The 16,406-nt window shown below is 41.0% G+C and overlaps 1 protein-coding gene across 7 annotated transcripts in view; it reads right to left on the bottom strand.

Moving 5' to 3' along the window:
- DACH1 (dachshund family transcription factor 1) overlaps positions 1 to 16,406 on the bottom strand; it is a 355,264-nt gene that overhangs the window by 31,616 nt on the left and 307,242 nt on the right. For all 7 annotated transcript variants that reach the window (XM_033147985.1, XM_033147981.1, XM_033147982.1 and 4 more), the window contains 3 exons: positions 10,287 to 10,434; positions 870 to 1,013; positions 363 to 431 (listed from right to left, as the gene is read on the bottom strand). In XM_033147985.1, coding sequence (XP_033003876.1) covers positions 363 to 431; positions 870 to 1,013; positions 10,287 to 10,434 — 361 coding nt within the window. The remainder of the gene's footprint in view (positions 1 to 362; positions 432 to 869; positions 1,014 to 10,286; positions 10,435 to 16,406) is intronic.

Here is a 16,406-nt window from a genome sequence, read left to right as displayed (position 1 = left end):
CTGGTTAAGCCAGGTTGTTGTTGTTGTTTCTACCTTTACTGAAAAAGCAGTCTTTTTCATAAAGATGTGGTGGCAAACACTCTGAACATACATTCATCTTAGCCACACTAAATGCAGCTCTGCAAATTAATTATTCATCTTTAATTGCATTATATAAACAGAAATGACCCGCTAATTTAAAGGAAATCTATCAGTGCAAAATGAATTCTCTTCTGTAAAAAAAAAAGCCAGATGAACTTGACCTTGTATGAACTTGTTTTGATGTGGCCCAGATGGTAGGCTGCATGCTTGAATAGCGGGCTAGAGCAGAGGAAAAACTAATATGGTAAGATCTAGATTTATAGCCTTTTGCAAATTCCTACCTTGTATTGTCCTTTCAGCATCTGTTCTGCCCCCACTGCGGTCAGCTTCTATCTCTGGGGTCAGAGAGTCTAAAAGCACAAAAAGGTATAAGGCTGACACATATTTCACTTGAGTCTCAAAGCCCCTTTTTTACAACCTGTTACTCCAGTCCTGAATTAAAATACAATCAACCTTTGCCCTGTTTTTAATGTTGAACAATGACTGGATGCCAGCACAATAATTTTTCAATGAGCAAGATTAATGAGAAATAGATGTTTAAAGCAGAGTCAATAACAGAGAGCTGACACCTCAAAGCATTTAATTTAATAAAATAATCTGGTTTAATCCCCCCTCCCCCATAATATAGAAATAAAAAATTGCAATACAGAGGAAAAAAACGCTTGCTATTTTTTCTCTATTGCAGTTGGGAGGAACTAACCACCAACTCTCTTTCCAATATGACCTTTCCCCCTCATACTACTTGAACCATGCATTAGTCTAACAAATGCAAAAAGGGGGCTTCTTACCATTTAGGACCCTGAGATTATCTGTGGAAGCTGCCTGTTTCAGTGTCTGTTCCGCTTGTTCTCGTCTCTTTGTTTCAAATTCAAGTGCTTCCTGCAATTTCCTCTTGGCTTTCTTTTCCTTCTTTAACCTTTTCTGAATTATTGCTGTCATGGAAAAAAAAATCTATTCAAGTTCAACCCCAAAACATTGACTTTAACACTTTTATTTACTTTAGATTCTTAATAGCTACGACAATACTAAATATAAAATATTACATATATGTACTCATCATTTATTAATAGTTCACTTAGATCAATTTTCATGGTCCAATTCTCTACACCAGAAAAAAAGTTATAATGAGCCATATCTTCCCTGGATTGACATTATATTATTACATGGCATTCTGCTAAAGTTGTAATCCATGCAAGCAGAAACACCCATCCACCTCTTTAGGGTTGGTGTCGGTGGCTTAAAGCAGTTTTAATGAGCAGGTAAGAAAGGATTTGTTTAAAAACCCACGCAGCAATGTATGAATTTCAAAACACTGCATAGCGTCACCTGATATGAACACCTCATCTGAAACCTGCCTTTCCAAACACTTTCACCTGCTTGCCATTTTTGTTTCTCAATTATGCAAGCTCCTCGCAGGTTAATAATGTTTCCTTTTGTGTTCATCGCTGCTTGTTCTTTTCTCTTCCACAAGGTGGAGTTTGCAATGGAGCTGAGCTCAGGTGACAGACTGCTTCACTCCTGGAAGCATTCCAGTAAGTTCACGGTGATTTTCCGTCCTGGATCTGCATAAACTACTGGGATAAACAAGCCCCTGTAATCTTTCGGAAATTCCTCTTCAGCTGTGACATGTTTGAATTCCTTCCGAGGTACCCAAGCCTATTAACTTTCCACTTTCAACCTTCATCCTCCTCCTCTTTGGGCAACTGTCATTAGCTCCCAATCTTGCCCTCTGCTCCCGTCCCTCTAGCAGGCAGGAGGAGAGCGTAGATCAAGCTGACATCTACAGCAGGACAGTGCTCATTGTCAAGTCAAACATCAGGCAGATGTATGGTTGAACAGCAGTGAAGATGGAATTTATAAAATAAGGGCTCTTTTAAAGATGCACCAACACCAGAGGTCCTTGTGGTGCAAAACCATTTTAAGAACGTGTGTGAAGCCAGAAAGCAATTCCTACCATGCCAGGAACAGCATTCATACGGCAAACAAACAAGGTACTTATTATATTTCAAATGTGAGTTCGAATCACCTTGAGCAGCTCTGTGCTTTCATGTTTTATTATGACCACACTGTTAACAACCTAAATGAATACAAAGAAAGCGCAGGTTGCTTTCTGAATTATGTGTTTGTTGTAGCTTATCCTTTGTAGCTAGGGCTGTGGATTTCACAGCTACAGAAAGTAATGTTTTGCTGTGCACCTAACCACTTCAGAAATACGATGCTAGTTTTACTACAATCACAGCAGACTCTACAGTCAAAACAGTCACTAATTAGAGGATGGAAATGGAAATCAAAGGAAATGAGACAAGTAAACATGTCACGAAGCATAACTCGTAAGCAGCTTAGGGTATATATGCCCCTATATAAGGTTCCCGTGCTGTTCAAAGCACATGAAGTTTTACTACTAGTTCATTAGCTCAGCTGTTTGCTTATAAGCCCAACGTATCAATCCTTAACAGGTTTACCTGGAAGGCGGCTTCACTGAGCTGATCTGCTAGGGTGCCAAAATACTTTAATTTTGGGGGTGTTTTGTTTGCTTACTTTGGTCATGCATCATCATAATATTCATAATACTTTGGTCAGTAGCATCAAAACCGATTTAAGGAGAAAAGCTCTATTTAGCCTTTCAGTTGTAATTAGGTGGACCCTAGTAGCTATTTGAAATATTGGCGGGAGGGGGAGCCCTATTGATATGAATCAGTAAGTGGAACTACCATATGCCTAAGGTAACTGGGGTCTCCAGCAATTTCTAAAAATAAAAGAGGGAAAACTTTAGCATCATAAATTCCTTTTTTTAAAAAAATCTGGTTATAACACTTTAAGAGCACTGGAGTAGATTTCCCCCCTTCTCTTTGATAAACATAGAAGTAGAGGTGTCTGTCTCTACATCTTCAAGACCTGCTTCTGTGCTGTCACCATGTGACAATCCTGTGGTCATGGGACAACCAGCAGGTTCTCCTTGGAAGATCAGCTTGTTGTGTAACAGTCCACCAAATATCCTGGTCCCAGGTTGGTTAGGGATTTAGATGTCAACAAAACTTTGAACCTGGCTCATTAGCTCACAGGGAGCCAGTGCAGTTCTTTCAACACAGAGAGCTGTGAAAATGCTTTTAAAAAATATATATTTTGAAAAATACATTGAATTTGACATAGCTCACTGTTTTCCTCTAGTGTCACATTTGTATACAGTCGTACCTCAGGTTACGTACACTTCGGGTTGCGTACTTTTCAGGTTATGAACTCCCGTAACCCAGAAGTGTAACCTGCCGCTCGCGCGTTTTCCGGGTTGCGTACAGTGAACCGGAACCAATTAAGTAATTAACCTGAGGTACAACTGTATTGCACTTTACAACACATTTAAAAGGTTTTATTTGCAGCTGTTTAGCTGAGTCCTAAGCACCCTAATAACTGCATTTCACACTAGCTGCAGCATCTAAACACAAGGGTAGCCCCTAACATATAGCACATTGAGGTAGTTTAATTGTGAAGTTTTCACTCTATGACATCTTGGCAAGGGCATCTCTGTCCAGCAACAGTTGTGAATGCCACACCAACTGAATCTGGTAATGAGCATTCTTATCTTCTGAGTTCACCTGGGCCTCTACTGATGGTGGTGGACCTATGAGCAGCCCCCAAACTATGCACCTGCTCCTTCAGAAAATGTGCAACCCCAGGCAGAGCTGTACACAATTCCATCTTGTCAGGATTTTGTAACTGTCTGTGAGTGCATCCAAGCACTGGCTTAGAATATATACAAGGCCTTTCCCAAATCAGATATTGCAGAGAAATACAAGTTGGGCATCCCAAATCTCCTGATGAATTCTCCCTGCAGCTTTATCTGGACATTACATAGTACAGGGGAGGAAAATTGTACCCTGTCGCACCTCCCTGTGCCAGCAGATAAGAGACACGGTCACCCAATGCTAGTGACTGAAACTAACCCCACAAGCAGGAGTGGCCTCATTCTGTTCTAAAACTGATCCTGAAGCCAACCTAGAATGATTCAACAGTAACTGCAGGTGAAATGACCAACTCCCCCCCCCCCCCAAAAAGTATATTGGTGACTGAGTGATAGTTGGCAAAAAATCTCTGGCAAAAACCACCACCTCCTTCAAGGGATCAGGGACCACCTCATCACAAAGCAAAGCATTCACCACACCCTGGATCCAGCCAGTAAACCCTTCACAGCTGACACAAACCAGCTGTGATGGACATTGGCTGAGAGAACGTGGAGTAGGCTGCACAGCTGCAGGAGCCATGTCCACATCCTCTGGCATTAGTAACTGAAACTGATGCCACAATATCAGACATGATGGTGCACTGGACATGGTGATAGACACTGTATCAACTGCAGCACTCAAGTCTACCTGGAAATGGGTGTTTTTGTTCTCAAAGTGCCTTGCCAAACCATCCAGTGGGCCCCCGGGGGCTTCAAGACTCTTATCCCTCTTATCACTTGGAAAACCTCCACTAAATGGCTACCTGAGGGAGCAATGGAGGTGACAAAGTAGGACTTCTCTGCCAGCTTTCCCACCATGCAGTAGGCAGGATTATGTGTTCTTATGCATGTTCAGTCACTATTGCAACAAGACTCGTATCGCTTGTGCGCCAGCTATCTCTGCACCTGTTTCATTGCCTGTAGCTCTCCGGTAAATCTAGGGGCCGCTGGGGCTCCACAATGTCAGAGAGTGTGCAATTGGGTCTATGCCCTACCATGCTTTGCCATTCCATAGCATAATTAGGCCCTTGGTAGAACTGCAGGACCTCCTCGCCCCCCCCCCAAGCATTCAGGAGCATTTTGGAAGCCGTCTCCAAGGGCAGAAAATTTTAATAGGAGCCCCATCACTGCAGTGAAGGATTGATTCCGTCAGACCAAACTTCCAAGACGCAGTGGATAACAGCGTAATTTCAATCCCCTAACATACAGACCAAGTGTGACTTACCATCCATGTTGGACAGGTGATAAACTGAGAAGCCCCATGGTTTTCTTAGAAGTCCTGAGCTGCCTTACAAGTGCACTGATTTATTTCTAATGTTACTGGGGGTGGGGGAGAGAATCTTTTTAAGGTATTGGGGTACACTGGACCCCCTTCCATTATTTGCTATGAGCCCAGTATTTCACCTAGGCATTTTGTTGTTGTTGTTGTTGTTTTATAATCTTTTTTATTCAGTTTTACAAACACACAATATATTTACAGTTTATTACTTGTTGAACATTCTGTCTTTTGGCCTCCTTAGGCCAGGACTTCCCTCAAGCCTTCCATATGGTTTCCAAAAATTTCCACCTTTGTTTTTATATTTATTCCATATATTATTGCTTTGATATTCATAACTAACATAATCATTGCTTATTTCATCATACAACAATATTTATTCTTTACTACAAAGCCTCCTGTAATCCTACTAACGTACTTAATTGTGTATTTTTCTTCAAATAATTTACCAATTTTCTCCAATCCTCAATAATTTTCTGATCTCGCTGTTCTCTAACTCTCCCTGTCATTTTATCTAACTCCGCATATTCCAATATTTTCATAATCCACTCCTCTTTTTTGTTGTTGTTATTTCTCTTTTGCTTTCCCTTTTGTTAACATTGTGAGGACCAATGCATCCCAATAGTGGGTTGTTTTTGTTTGGTTTTTGTTGTTGTTGTTGTTGTTGTTGTTGTTGTTGTTGTTGTTGTTGTTGTTGTTAAACTACAGCATGTTTTTGGAATGTGATACTACTAAAACCTATTTTCCCCTTTTAAACTAGAATCATTTTGAAATTTATCGTGATCTTTAAAGGGGGTCTACTAAATGTCAGCAGCAGATTGGAACTATTTAAAAAATGGTGAATGAGGTTTAACAAAGAGTTATGTTCATCAACACAGGGTTTCTGCTCTGTAACCTCAATTTGCTTTTAAGATCACCGTATATACTCGAGTATAAGCCGACCCAAATATAAGCCAAGGCTCCTAATTTCCCCACAAAAATGTGGGAAAGCTTATTGACTCAAGTATAAGCCGGTTCACCTTTGCCACTGTGGTAGAGGAGGAACGAGCAGCCCAAAGCAGCCCTTTGGGCTGCTCCTTCCTCTTCCTCCTTTGCTGCTGTGGAGCTCACCCCATCGCAGGGTTTTGAACTGCCATTCTTCTGATCAGCAAGCCCTAGGGCTCTGTGGTTTAACCCACAGTGCAATGTTCCCTTGTGTTATACAGAGAAGGCTGGGATCCTGTCCTGTTTAAGCAGGAGCCAGGGAAAGTGAGCACCTGTGGGGTTTTAATACTTCCTTAACTGATAGGCTTTCTGCCTTCTGGGGTCTAAAGTTTGCATTTATGTGAGCAGTTCAGGAATGGAACAAGCTGCCTGGGGAGAGTAAAGAACCGCCGTTCTTGTACGCTTATTAAGGAATGGTTGACTTGAGTATAAGCCGAGGGCAGCTTTTAAAGCACAAAAAGTGTGCTGAAAAACTAGGCTTATACTCAAGTATATACGGTACCTAAGAGTATTCTCTTGACCATGCTAGGTAACAACCCAATTTGAACAGCAAGGGCACGTAGTAAGGCCTTCCCCAAACTGCAATACTTCCTTCCTATAGAGTCTCATTTTTTTTCAGGAGTGGTGTAATATTTCTTATTTGGGTTTTGCTCCAGAATCAACCGCTATGTGCAGGAACTCTTGGTGCCTCCTGACAACCTGTACCATCCCTAGCAGTGCTTTTCCTTTCTAAGCCCACAACACCTGTGAGAACACATGAATAGGGAGAAGGAAGAGGGGGGCCTGATTTGGTCAGCGAGAGTCCAGGAAAGCCTCCAAGTCCCTTTTGAGTGCCTGATGATATCATCAGACACAAAAGGGGCCTGGCCGATTCATAATTAATCCAGGGGAAATGATTAATTTTCAGTTGTCCAGTGAACATCTGGGCAATTAATCCAGTTCTCCTGGATTCATTACAAATCTTCCCAGGGATGTCAATCTGCTCGTCATTAACTTTATGTAGATTTGTTGTTGTTCAGTCGTTCAGTCGTGTCCGACTCTTCGTGACCCCATGGACCAGAGTACGCCAGGCACGCCTATCCTTCACTGCCTCTCGCAGTTTGGCCAAACTCATGTTAGTAGCTTCGAGAACACTGTCCAACCATCTCATCCTCTGTCGTCCCCTTCTCCTTGTGCCCTCCATCTTTCCCAACATCAGGGTCTTTTCTAGGGAGTCTTCTCTTCTCATGAGGTGGCCAAAGTACTGGAGCCTCAACTTCAGGATCTGTCCTTCTAGTGAGTACTCAGGGCTGATTTCTTTGAGAATGGATAGGTTTGATCTTCTTGCAGTCCACGGGACTCTCAAGAGTCTCCTCCAGCACCATAATTCAAAAGCATCAATTCTACGGCGATCAGCCTTCTTGATGGTCCAGCTCTCACTTCCGTACATTACTACTGGGAAAACCATAGCTTTAACTATACGGACCTTTGTCGGCAAGGTGATGTCTTTGCTTTTTAAGATGCTGTCTAGGTTTGTCATTGCTTTTCTCCCAAAAAGCAGGCGTCTTCTGATTTCGTGACTGCTGTCACCATCTGCAGTGATCATGGAACCCAAGAAAGTGAAATCTCTCACTGCCTCCATTTCTTCCCCTTCTATTTGCCAGGAGGTGATGGGACCAGTGGCCATGATCTTAGTTTTTTTGATGTTGAGCTTCAGACCATATTTTGCGCTCTCCTCTTTCACCCTCATTAAAAGGCTCTTTAATTCTTCCTCACTTTCTGCCATCAAGGTTGTATCATCAGCATATCTGAGGTTGTTGATATTTTTTCCGGCAATCTTAATTCCGGTTGGGGATTCATCCAGTCCAGCCTTTCGCATGATGTATTCTGCATATAAGTTAAATAAGCAGGGAGACAATATACAGCCTTGTCGTACTCCTTTCCCAATTTTGAACCAATCAGTTGTTCCATATCCAGTTCTAACTGTAGCTTCTTGTCCCACATAGAGATTTCTCAGGAGGCAAATGAGGTGATCCGGCACTCCCATTTCTTTAAGAACTTGCCATAGTTTGCTGTGGTCGACACAGTCAAATGCTTTTGCATAATCAATGAAGCAGAAGTAGATGTTTTTCTGGAACTCTCTGGCTTTCTCCATAATCCAGCGCATGTTTGCAATTTGGTCTCTGGTTCCTCTGCCCCTTCGAAATCCAGCTTGCACTTCTGGGAGTTCTCGGTCCACATACTGCTTAAGCCTGCCTTGTAGAATTTTAAGCATAACCTTGCTAGCGTGTGAAATGAGTGCAATTGTGCGGTAGTTGGAGCATTCTTTGGCACTGCCCTTCTTTGGGATTGGGATGTAGACTGATCTTCTCCAATCCTCTGGCCACTGCTGAGTTTTCCAAACTTGCTGGCATATTGAGTGCAGCACCTTAACAGCATCCTCTTTTAAAATTTTAAATAGTTCAGCTGGAATATCATCACTTCCACTGGCCTTGTTGTTAGCAAGGCTTTCTAAGGCCCATTTGACTTCACTCTCCAGGATGTCTGGCTCAAGGTCAGCAACCACATTTCCTGGGGTGTATGAGACCTCCATATCTTTCTGGTATAATTCCTCTGTGTATTCTTGCCACCTCTTCTTGATGTCTTCTGCTTCTGTTAGGTCCTTTCCACTTTTGTCCTTAATTGTGGTAATCTTTGTACGAAATGTTCCTTTCATATCTCCAATTTTCTTGAATAAATCTCTGGTTTTTCCCATTCTGTTATTTTCCTCTATTTCTTTGCATTGCTCGTTTAGAAAGGCCCTCTTGTCTCTCCTTGCTATTCTTTGGAAATCTGCATTCAATTTCCTGTATCTTTCACGATCTCCTTCGCATTTTGCTTGTCTTCTCTCCCCCGCTATTTGTAAGGCCTCATTGGTCAGCCACTTTGCTTTCTTGCATTTCTTTTTCATTGGGATGGTTTTCGTTGCTGTCTCCTGTATAATGTTACGAGCCTCCATCCACAGTTCTTCAGGTACTCTATCCATCAAATCTAAATCCTTGAACCTGTTCTTCACTTCAACTGTGTATTCATAAGGAATTTGATTTAGATTGAATCTTACTGGCCCAGTGGTTTTTCCTACTTTCTTCAGTTTAAGCTGGAATTTTGCTATAAGAAGCTGATGATCTGAGCCACAGTCAGCTCCAGGTCTTGTTTTTGCTGAGTGTATAGAGCTTCTCCATCTTTGGCTGCAGAGAATATAATCAATCTGATTTCGATGTTGCCCATCTGGTGATGTCCATGTGTAGAGTCGTCTCTTGTGTTGTTGGAAAAGAGTGTTTGTGATGACCAGCTTGTTCTCTTGACAGAACTCTATTAGCCTTTGCCCTGCTTCATTTTGATCTCCAAGGCCAAACTTGCCAGTTGTTCCTTTTATCTCTTGACTTCCTACTTTAGCATTCCAATCCCCTATAATGAGAAGAACATCCTTCTTTGGTGTCATTTCTATAAGGTGTTGTAAGTCTTCATAGAATTGATCAATTTCGGTTTCTTCAGCACTGGTAGTTGGTGCATAAACTTGGATTACTGTGATGTTAAAAGGACTGCCTTGGATTCGTATCGAGATCATTCTATCATTTTTGAAGTTGCATCCCAGTACAGCTTTCGCCACTCTTTTGTTGACTATGAGGGCCACTCCATTTCTTTTACGGGATTCCTGCCCACAGTAGTAGATATGATAGATATGATATGTAGATTACCTAGCCCCAGTTGTGGTGTCATGATTCCAAACCAACTTTATCCCTTTACCTATGAGGTGCAACTACCAAATGTCAGGTCCTAAAGTAGAATAATAAAATTTAAGTAGGAATCACTTGAATATCTCTTTTTAGAAATGTGTTTTGGAAACAGCCAACGAATTGAAATTGACCTACATCAAATAATATAAATATCCATTTTCACGATATGTTGTCTGAAACATTGTGAATTCCTTTTGACCTTGCTACTGTCAAGACTGGGGGGAAGACAAGGAAAATTTCTACACTTATAACCTATAGTGGAATTTTTGCACTGAGCATTGAAGCAATGTAATTTTCTGTGTGAAACCTTTTAAAGATAAAGAGGGTCTTTATATGAAACCATATGTTGTATCATTGGCAGTTACTCATGTGCAAGGGAACTAAGGTAAGTCATATGTGAATAGTGGCACGGCACCTTTGGAAAACTGAGATAATGCATGAACCCCATAAATGATTATGTTTCTATTATCGTTACCTCTGTTCTTCTGTTCCACTGCCAACTGTTTTTCAAGTGTTTCCCTCAGTTCTCGTTCCCTGAAAAGTTCCATTTTCAGCTCCGTCTTTTCCAGCTGGACTTGCTTCTCCTGAGCTCGAGCGTTGTCTATGGCAACTTTCAACAGGCCCTGTTGGGAGACAAAGTTCAATGGAGTAATCTTCTGAAATATCAAGCTACCCAATCCATGTTTGTTAGCTATGTAAAATCCCAATAGTAACCTGCTGGTACATTAGAACATGTTATCACATCATAGCACAGTTGCAGCATTGTGGAGAAGGAAACAACAGAAATAGTACAAAACCTCTTGATACTTTTATTTGTATAGTCAATAGAAACATTAAACTTATAGAAACATGCCACAAGCTTTTATGTGGAGGAGCTATCATTCCATGGAAGAGGACATAGTTTGCATGCAGGTTCAATCCCTGGCATTTCCCAAGTAGGATGGGGAGAGAATTGTGTCAGAAATCCCAGAGAGCACTTCAGCACTCCGCAGGTAAATGAGATTCTACTTCCAGAATAACAAAGACACAGAAACCATTCTGGTTTAAATGCCGCACTGTACACAGTAGTCTAGTTCTTTAAGTAACCTCTTTTGAGATCATAATTTCAAACAATGTGGTATTATAACAAGAAAAATGGCAAAAGTATCAGTAAATGCAAAAGCTCACAAGCAGACCTCCTTTACATTTTGACGATCCCTTCTTGTTGAACATTAAAATCTAGCTGCTATGGCAACTGCCATCTTTACTCAATCAGCAACATTCATGTACATGTTTCTTCTTCATCAGGAACAAACAATTAGTAACAAATGAAAGAGATCATTACATCAAGTGCCCTTTTAGATCACCCCAATTAAAACTTTAGTTTAGCTGTATTTTAATTCTAACATACCAAATTCTAATTTTCTGCTCTGATTGCTCTTGTTGACTTATCTTTGAAAGATGTACTCGCAGCGCAAAGCCTAGAGATTTATTTAGCAAGATGCCAATGTTGGCACCACTTAACGTGTTGATTGGTTGTATTATCAGTAGCAATGGAAAATAAATTACTATTAAACTATTATTGTCCTTGGCTGACAAAACACAATATTTTGCTGTTCTTTAAATATGAAACAATCATGGATAAACATGGAGAATAATGCTAAACTGCAACACTGATGGGTGTAATTTTACGTTAAGCACCTTTGCAAAGTGTGAAGCTGCTAAGAGCATGTTACGTTTTCATTGGGCTTCGACACCATATCTTCTCATCCACCCTATTCCCCTAACATATTTTTGAAACACTTTCTTCTAATGCTCCTAATGGTAATGCACTGTCTACTGCTGCTCATTATTGTCTGGAAAAATATTAGCATTTTTGGCTCTGAAACCCACTAGGGACAACTTACAACCTATGGAAAATGAACTTTCATTTTTAGAAGTTATATCCGGCACATCAGCAGGGCAGCCAAAATATTACACTTGGAGCCAAATTGATGCGTATGCAAAAATGTTACTGCTGCCAATGGCAACCCTAATGTGATGCACTTTGAAATAATAGGTATTAACTCATAGTCAACGTAGCAGCATAAGAGAAGGGGCAAATAACGTAGCCCCTAGGACCCTCAGATGCCTTTGAGCCATCAACAATAGTAGTAATTTCTGGGCTGTTTGGATTTGTGTGAATTCTCTCTAGACCCATTGAAAATATTTTTTACAAGACGCTTTGGCTAATCCTCTTCCGTGATATTAAATCAATGTGCTGCCAAACAATTGAAAATGCAGTGCAAACTAGGACTACAACATTGCACAGGTAGCTTGCTTGACTCTCTGACATCAAGAGCATTTAAAATGCCTAATGGGTGTAGGATTACTGCCCAGGACAGCAACACAGGGAAATATTTTCCTTCATGGAGACAAAGACTTACAGTGAAGTTGACCAATGGTAGTAAAACCAAGAAAGTCAGGTTTCTTTTAAGGTAATAAGGCTGTATCATAACAGGCTAATACTTTTGTACAAACCATTTGTACAAAACTCTCTAATCCCAATCTGGAAAGAGATTATGCATAGAAACTCTATCAAAATCACAGGGAGACATTAGAAGAAGAAGAAGAAGAAGAAGAAGAAGAAGAAGAAGAAGAAGAAGAAGAAGAACTTATGCTTGACCACTTGGCACTAGTACTATTAGATGCCAAAAGGTTCCATTTTGTCCCCCATGTTCTTTAATATCTATATGAAGCACCTGGCTAAGGTCATCTTTGGATCTGGAGTGCGGTGTCACCAATATGTGCATGAGACCTAGCTTGTCATCTAAATCAGGTGAGGCTGTGCAGGTGCTGAATTGGAGCCTGGGGGCAGTAACGGGCTGGGTGACAGCCTATAAACTGAGACAGATTTCTGTTAAAACGGAGGTGATCTGGAAAGGCAATTCACATGTCTGTGAAGTCAATCAACAATTGGTTCAAGAAGGAGTGGCACACTCCTTGAAGCACCAGGTCCATAGTCTGCATCTAGGGGCACCAGAGGCATGTAGTGCCAATCTTCCACTTACAGCTGGTTTGCCTTCTATGGCCATTCGTGACTGAGATAGACGAGTAACTCATGCTGTTTAGCCATATTTACAGCTACAATAATCTAAATGCAAGAAGGTCCAGAACCTATAAGTAGTGCAGAATGATGTTTCTAAGTATTGTTGTTTACAATAACCATATACCACTACAGGTAGGTAGCCGTGTTGGTCTGCCATAGTCAAAATAAAATAAAATAAAAAATTCCTTCCAGTAGCACCTTAGAGACTAACTACCTAAGTTTGTTCTTGGTATGAGCTTTCGTGTGCATGCACACTTCTTCAGATACCACTAGTTTTACAAGAGTTGCACAAACTGCCTGCATGAGTCCAAGCTGCAACAAGATAGCTCAGTGGGTAAAGCATTTGAGCATCTTTTATATATATATTATGTGATTAATATGTCTGGATTACCAATGTTTTATGGATGGGTTTTTTCCTTTCTTTCTATGATTTTATTGTCTAAATTATGCCAATAAAGGCTGAATGAACGAAGAAGTAACATTTTAATTTGGCCTTATTTCTTTTTTTCCATAGTAAGAAATGCAGTGTGTTGTTATGACTGGGCTAGGAGAGATGCAATTAAGCACTTACCTCCAAGAAACTGCAGTTGTTTGGGGCTTGTAGTGAATGAATGAATGTAATGCTGAATACAAGCTGCCCCAGGCTAGAAAGAGCAATTGTCATAGCTATATATAATTTTGTCATATAGGGAAAGATAGTAGGATGCCCAGTAGAAACATTTTACAGGCTGGTACGTGTCACTGTGGGGATGTGGGTGGTACTGTGGGTTAAACCACAGAGCCTAGGGCTTGCTGATTGGAAGGTCAGCGGTTCGAATCCCCGTGATGGGGTGAGCTCCCGTTGCTTGGTCCCTGCTGCTGCCCACCTAGCAGTTTGAAAGCACGTCAAAGTGCAAGTAGATAAATAGGTACGGCTCCGGTAGGAAGATAAACGGCATTTCCGTGCGCTGCTCTGGTTTGCCAGAAGCGGCTTTGTCATGCTGGCCACATGACCCTATCCCTTGGGCAAGAAGAGTAGGGGTGTTTCAACATGTTTTTGTTCTTCCCACAGCCAGTGAAATATAGCCATCTTGTTGCGTAAGGCAGTGTGGACCAAGTTCTGGACCAAGTGACCCGGGTTACAATAACGGCTTATACATCAAGGTAACTCTGTAGCTTTGGGTTAATCTTCGTCTCTCAGCCTAATCTATGTCACTGAGGAATTGTGGGAGGTCATGGAATAACACCACCCCAACATACATCTCATCTCACTAGAGGGAAGGTGGGATACAAATTTGATAAATATAAATTCATAAAGATTAATGCATTGTCTTAAAATGACATTTAACCCAAAACAATCAGTTGTGCTTTACAATTTATGCTGCTCACTGATAGGCATGTTTTTTTTTTAAAGAGAGAGTATAATGCCGATCTTTCTTGACTTTCTTTCTGACTCACTTTTATAGCTTTGATTCATCCTTCAAAGCAACTACTTAATTGGGTACACTTTCAGAATAATAGGTACAATCCAGCAGGTGACTGCAAATATGGCCTCAATGTGAATTGCTATGCGGTGCCACCAATGCGACTAGGACATACTGGGATGCATTCAGGATAATAAAGAGTATTTCTCATGCACCTAGGGCAGAACAATATATTATGTACAACTGCTTATCACAACCCCCCCATCTGCCAGTTACTTGGGGATAAGCAGTTTAGGGGAAAGGGTGACTTAAGAGTGCAGAACAAGCGCTCTGCAACTGTTCCTCAAAACTCTTTTGCCCTAAAAGAGAGACTCAGATATGCATTTAACCTTGCAAATGCAGAACTGCAGCAGAAAAGCTGCTTTATGCAACTGTAAAGGATTTATTTTACTTGCTCACGTGTTCCCACCTTGCATCTTAAAGGAATTAATATTCACTTTATTTGGGATGGCTTTTTAAAACCCAAATCTTAATTTGTTCCCTCCTTGCCATTTTCAGATCATTTCCACCCCACGCAAACACCTTTTATCTCTGCTGACTGCTTTTATACTGCTCTTCTGATTTGTGTTGCTTTTATTGTTTTTTCTTTTAATTCCTTAAAAAAAATCCTTTACTTGTCTACATGCTGAAATACTCTTCAAAGGCCCTCCTCCAGCTGCCTCTGCTACATGAAGTGAGGTGGGTGTAAAAAAAAGGGTGAGTTCCCAAGTGGACTCACCTGGCACCCACACCTGTCTTTTAGGCTATCATCCTAGTAATTTACCTGGGCACAATACCCATGAGCTTCTACCCATGTAAACATGCATAGGATGCATGGGATCAGGAAAATACCCTTTTAATCTATTTTCTCCTTATTATTATTGTTTTTATCCCTGCCTTTCACAGTTTTTTTCTTTGTTTTATTAGCTATTACCCTAGAAATCTTAAAGGGTGGAATAGAAGAGTTTTAAATATAGAAAGTACATTTTTGTTGTTCAGTCGTGTCTGACTCTTCGTGACCCCATGGACCAGAGCACGCCAGGCACGCCTATCTTTCACTGCCTCCCGCAGTTTGGCCAAACTCATGCTAGTCGCTTCGAGAACACTGTCCAACCATCTCATCCTCTGTCGTCCCCTTCTCCTTGTGCCCTCCATCTTTTCCAACATCAGGGTCTTTTCTAGGGAGTCTTCTCTTCTCATGAGGTGGCCAAAGTACTGGCCACCTCATGAGAAGAGAAGACTCCCTAGAAAAGACCCTGATGTTGGGAAAGATGGAGGTATCCAGTGAAGGTGGAGGTATCCAATGAAGAGTGGTATCCAATGGGTGCTACACCGTCGATGCAAGTCAACTGCAAGTGGAATATGGAAGGAGGCAGTTTTAGGCCATTTCTTCACTACCTGCAATCTTCTGTAAGTCCCCCCTCCCAAATCATCTCCTTTCACACCCTTCTTCTTCTTCCTAAGGTACCAGGGTGGGTTACATAAAAAAACCATATTGTTGCCATCCATCTGTCTTGAGAAACAATGGAGTGCACCTCCGGGAATGAAGCCAAGCCATGGTGTTAGCAGCACCAAAGTGACCTACCCAGGGTGCAAGCCTGGGCTGTGTGTCTGGAGGTCTTGGGCTGCCCAGTAGGGCGTGTTGAATTTTTCATTTTTAAAAATCCTGATTTGAGGGGTGTTAAAAAGTTGTGGTATGATTAGGTAATTTGAAATATATTTTGGTTACTCGTAAATATTTAGGTCTTGCTTGGTAAATATCTATGTGAAAAGTTCCTACTTTTTAATTTTTTAAAAAATTTTCTGTCATTTAAACGTATATGTTATTCCCAAATTTTCATGAAAACAGATGTTGATAAGTGCCTAAAATTGATTACAAGATATTGTAGTTCTGTTAAATATGTATTGTAGTTATCTGTATTATTAATATTAATATTATTAATTATTAATATGTAGTTATCTGTATTATTAATATTGGGTATGTTTAGCCTGGAGAAGAGAAGGTTAAGGGGTGATATGATAGCCATGTTCAAATATATCAAAGGATGTCATCTAGAGGAGGGAGAAAGGTTGTTTTCTGCTGCTC

This window comes from Lacerta agilis, chromosome 4 (genome assembly GCF_009819535.1).
Source record: "Lacerta agilis isolate rLacAgi1 chromosome 4, rLacAgi1.pri, whole genome shotgun sequence".
NCBI classification, from domain to species: domain Eukaryota; kingdom Metazoa; phylum Chordata; class Lepidosauria; order Squamata; family Lacertidae; genus Lacerta; species Lacerta agilis.
Note: the sequence above shows the minus strand (reverse complement) of the source record. Positions and strands in the feature narration are given on the sequence as shown.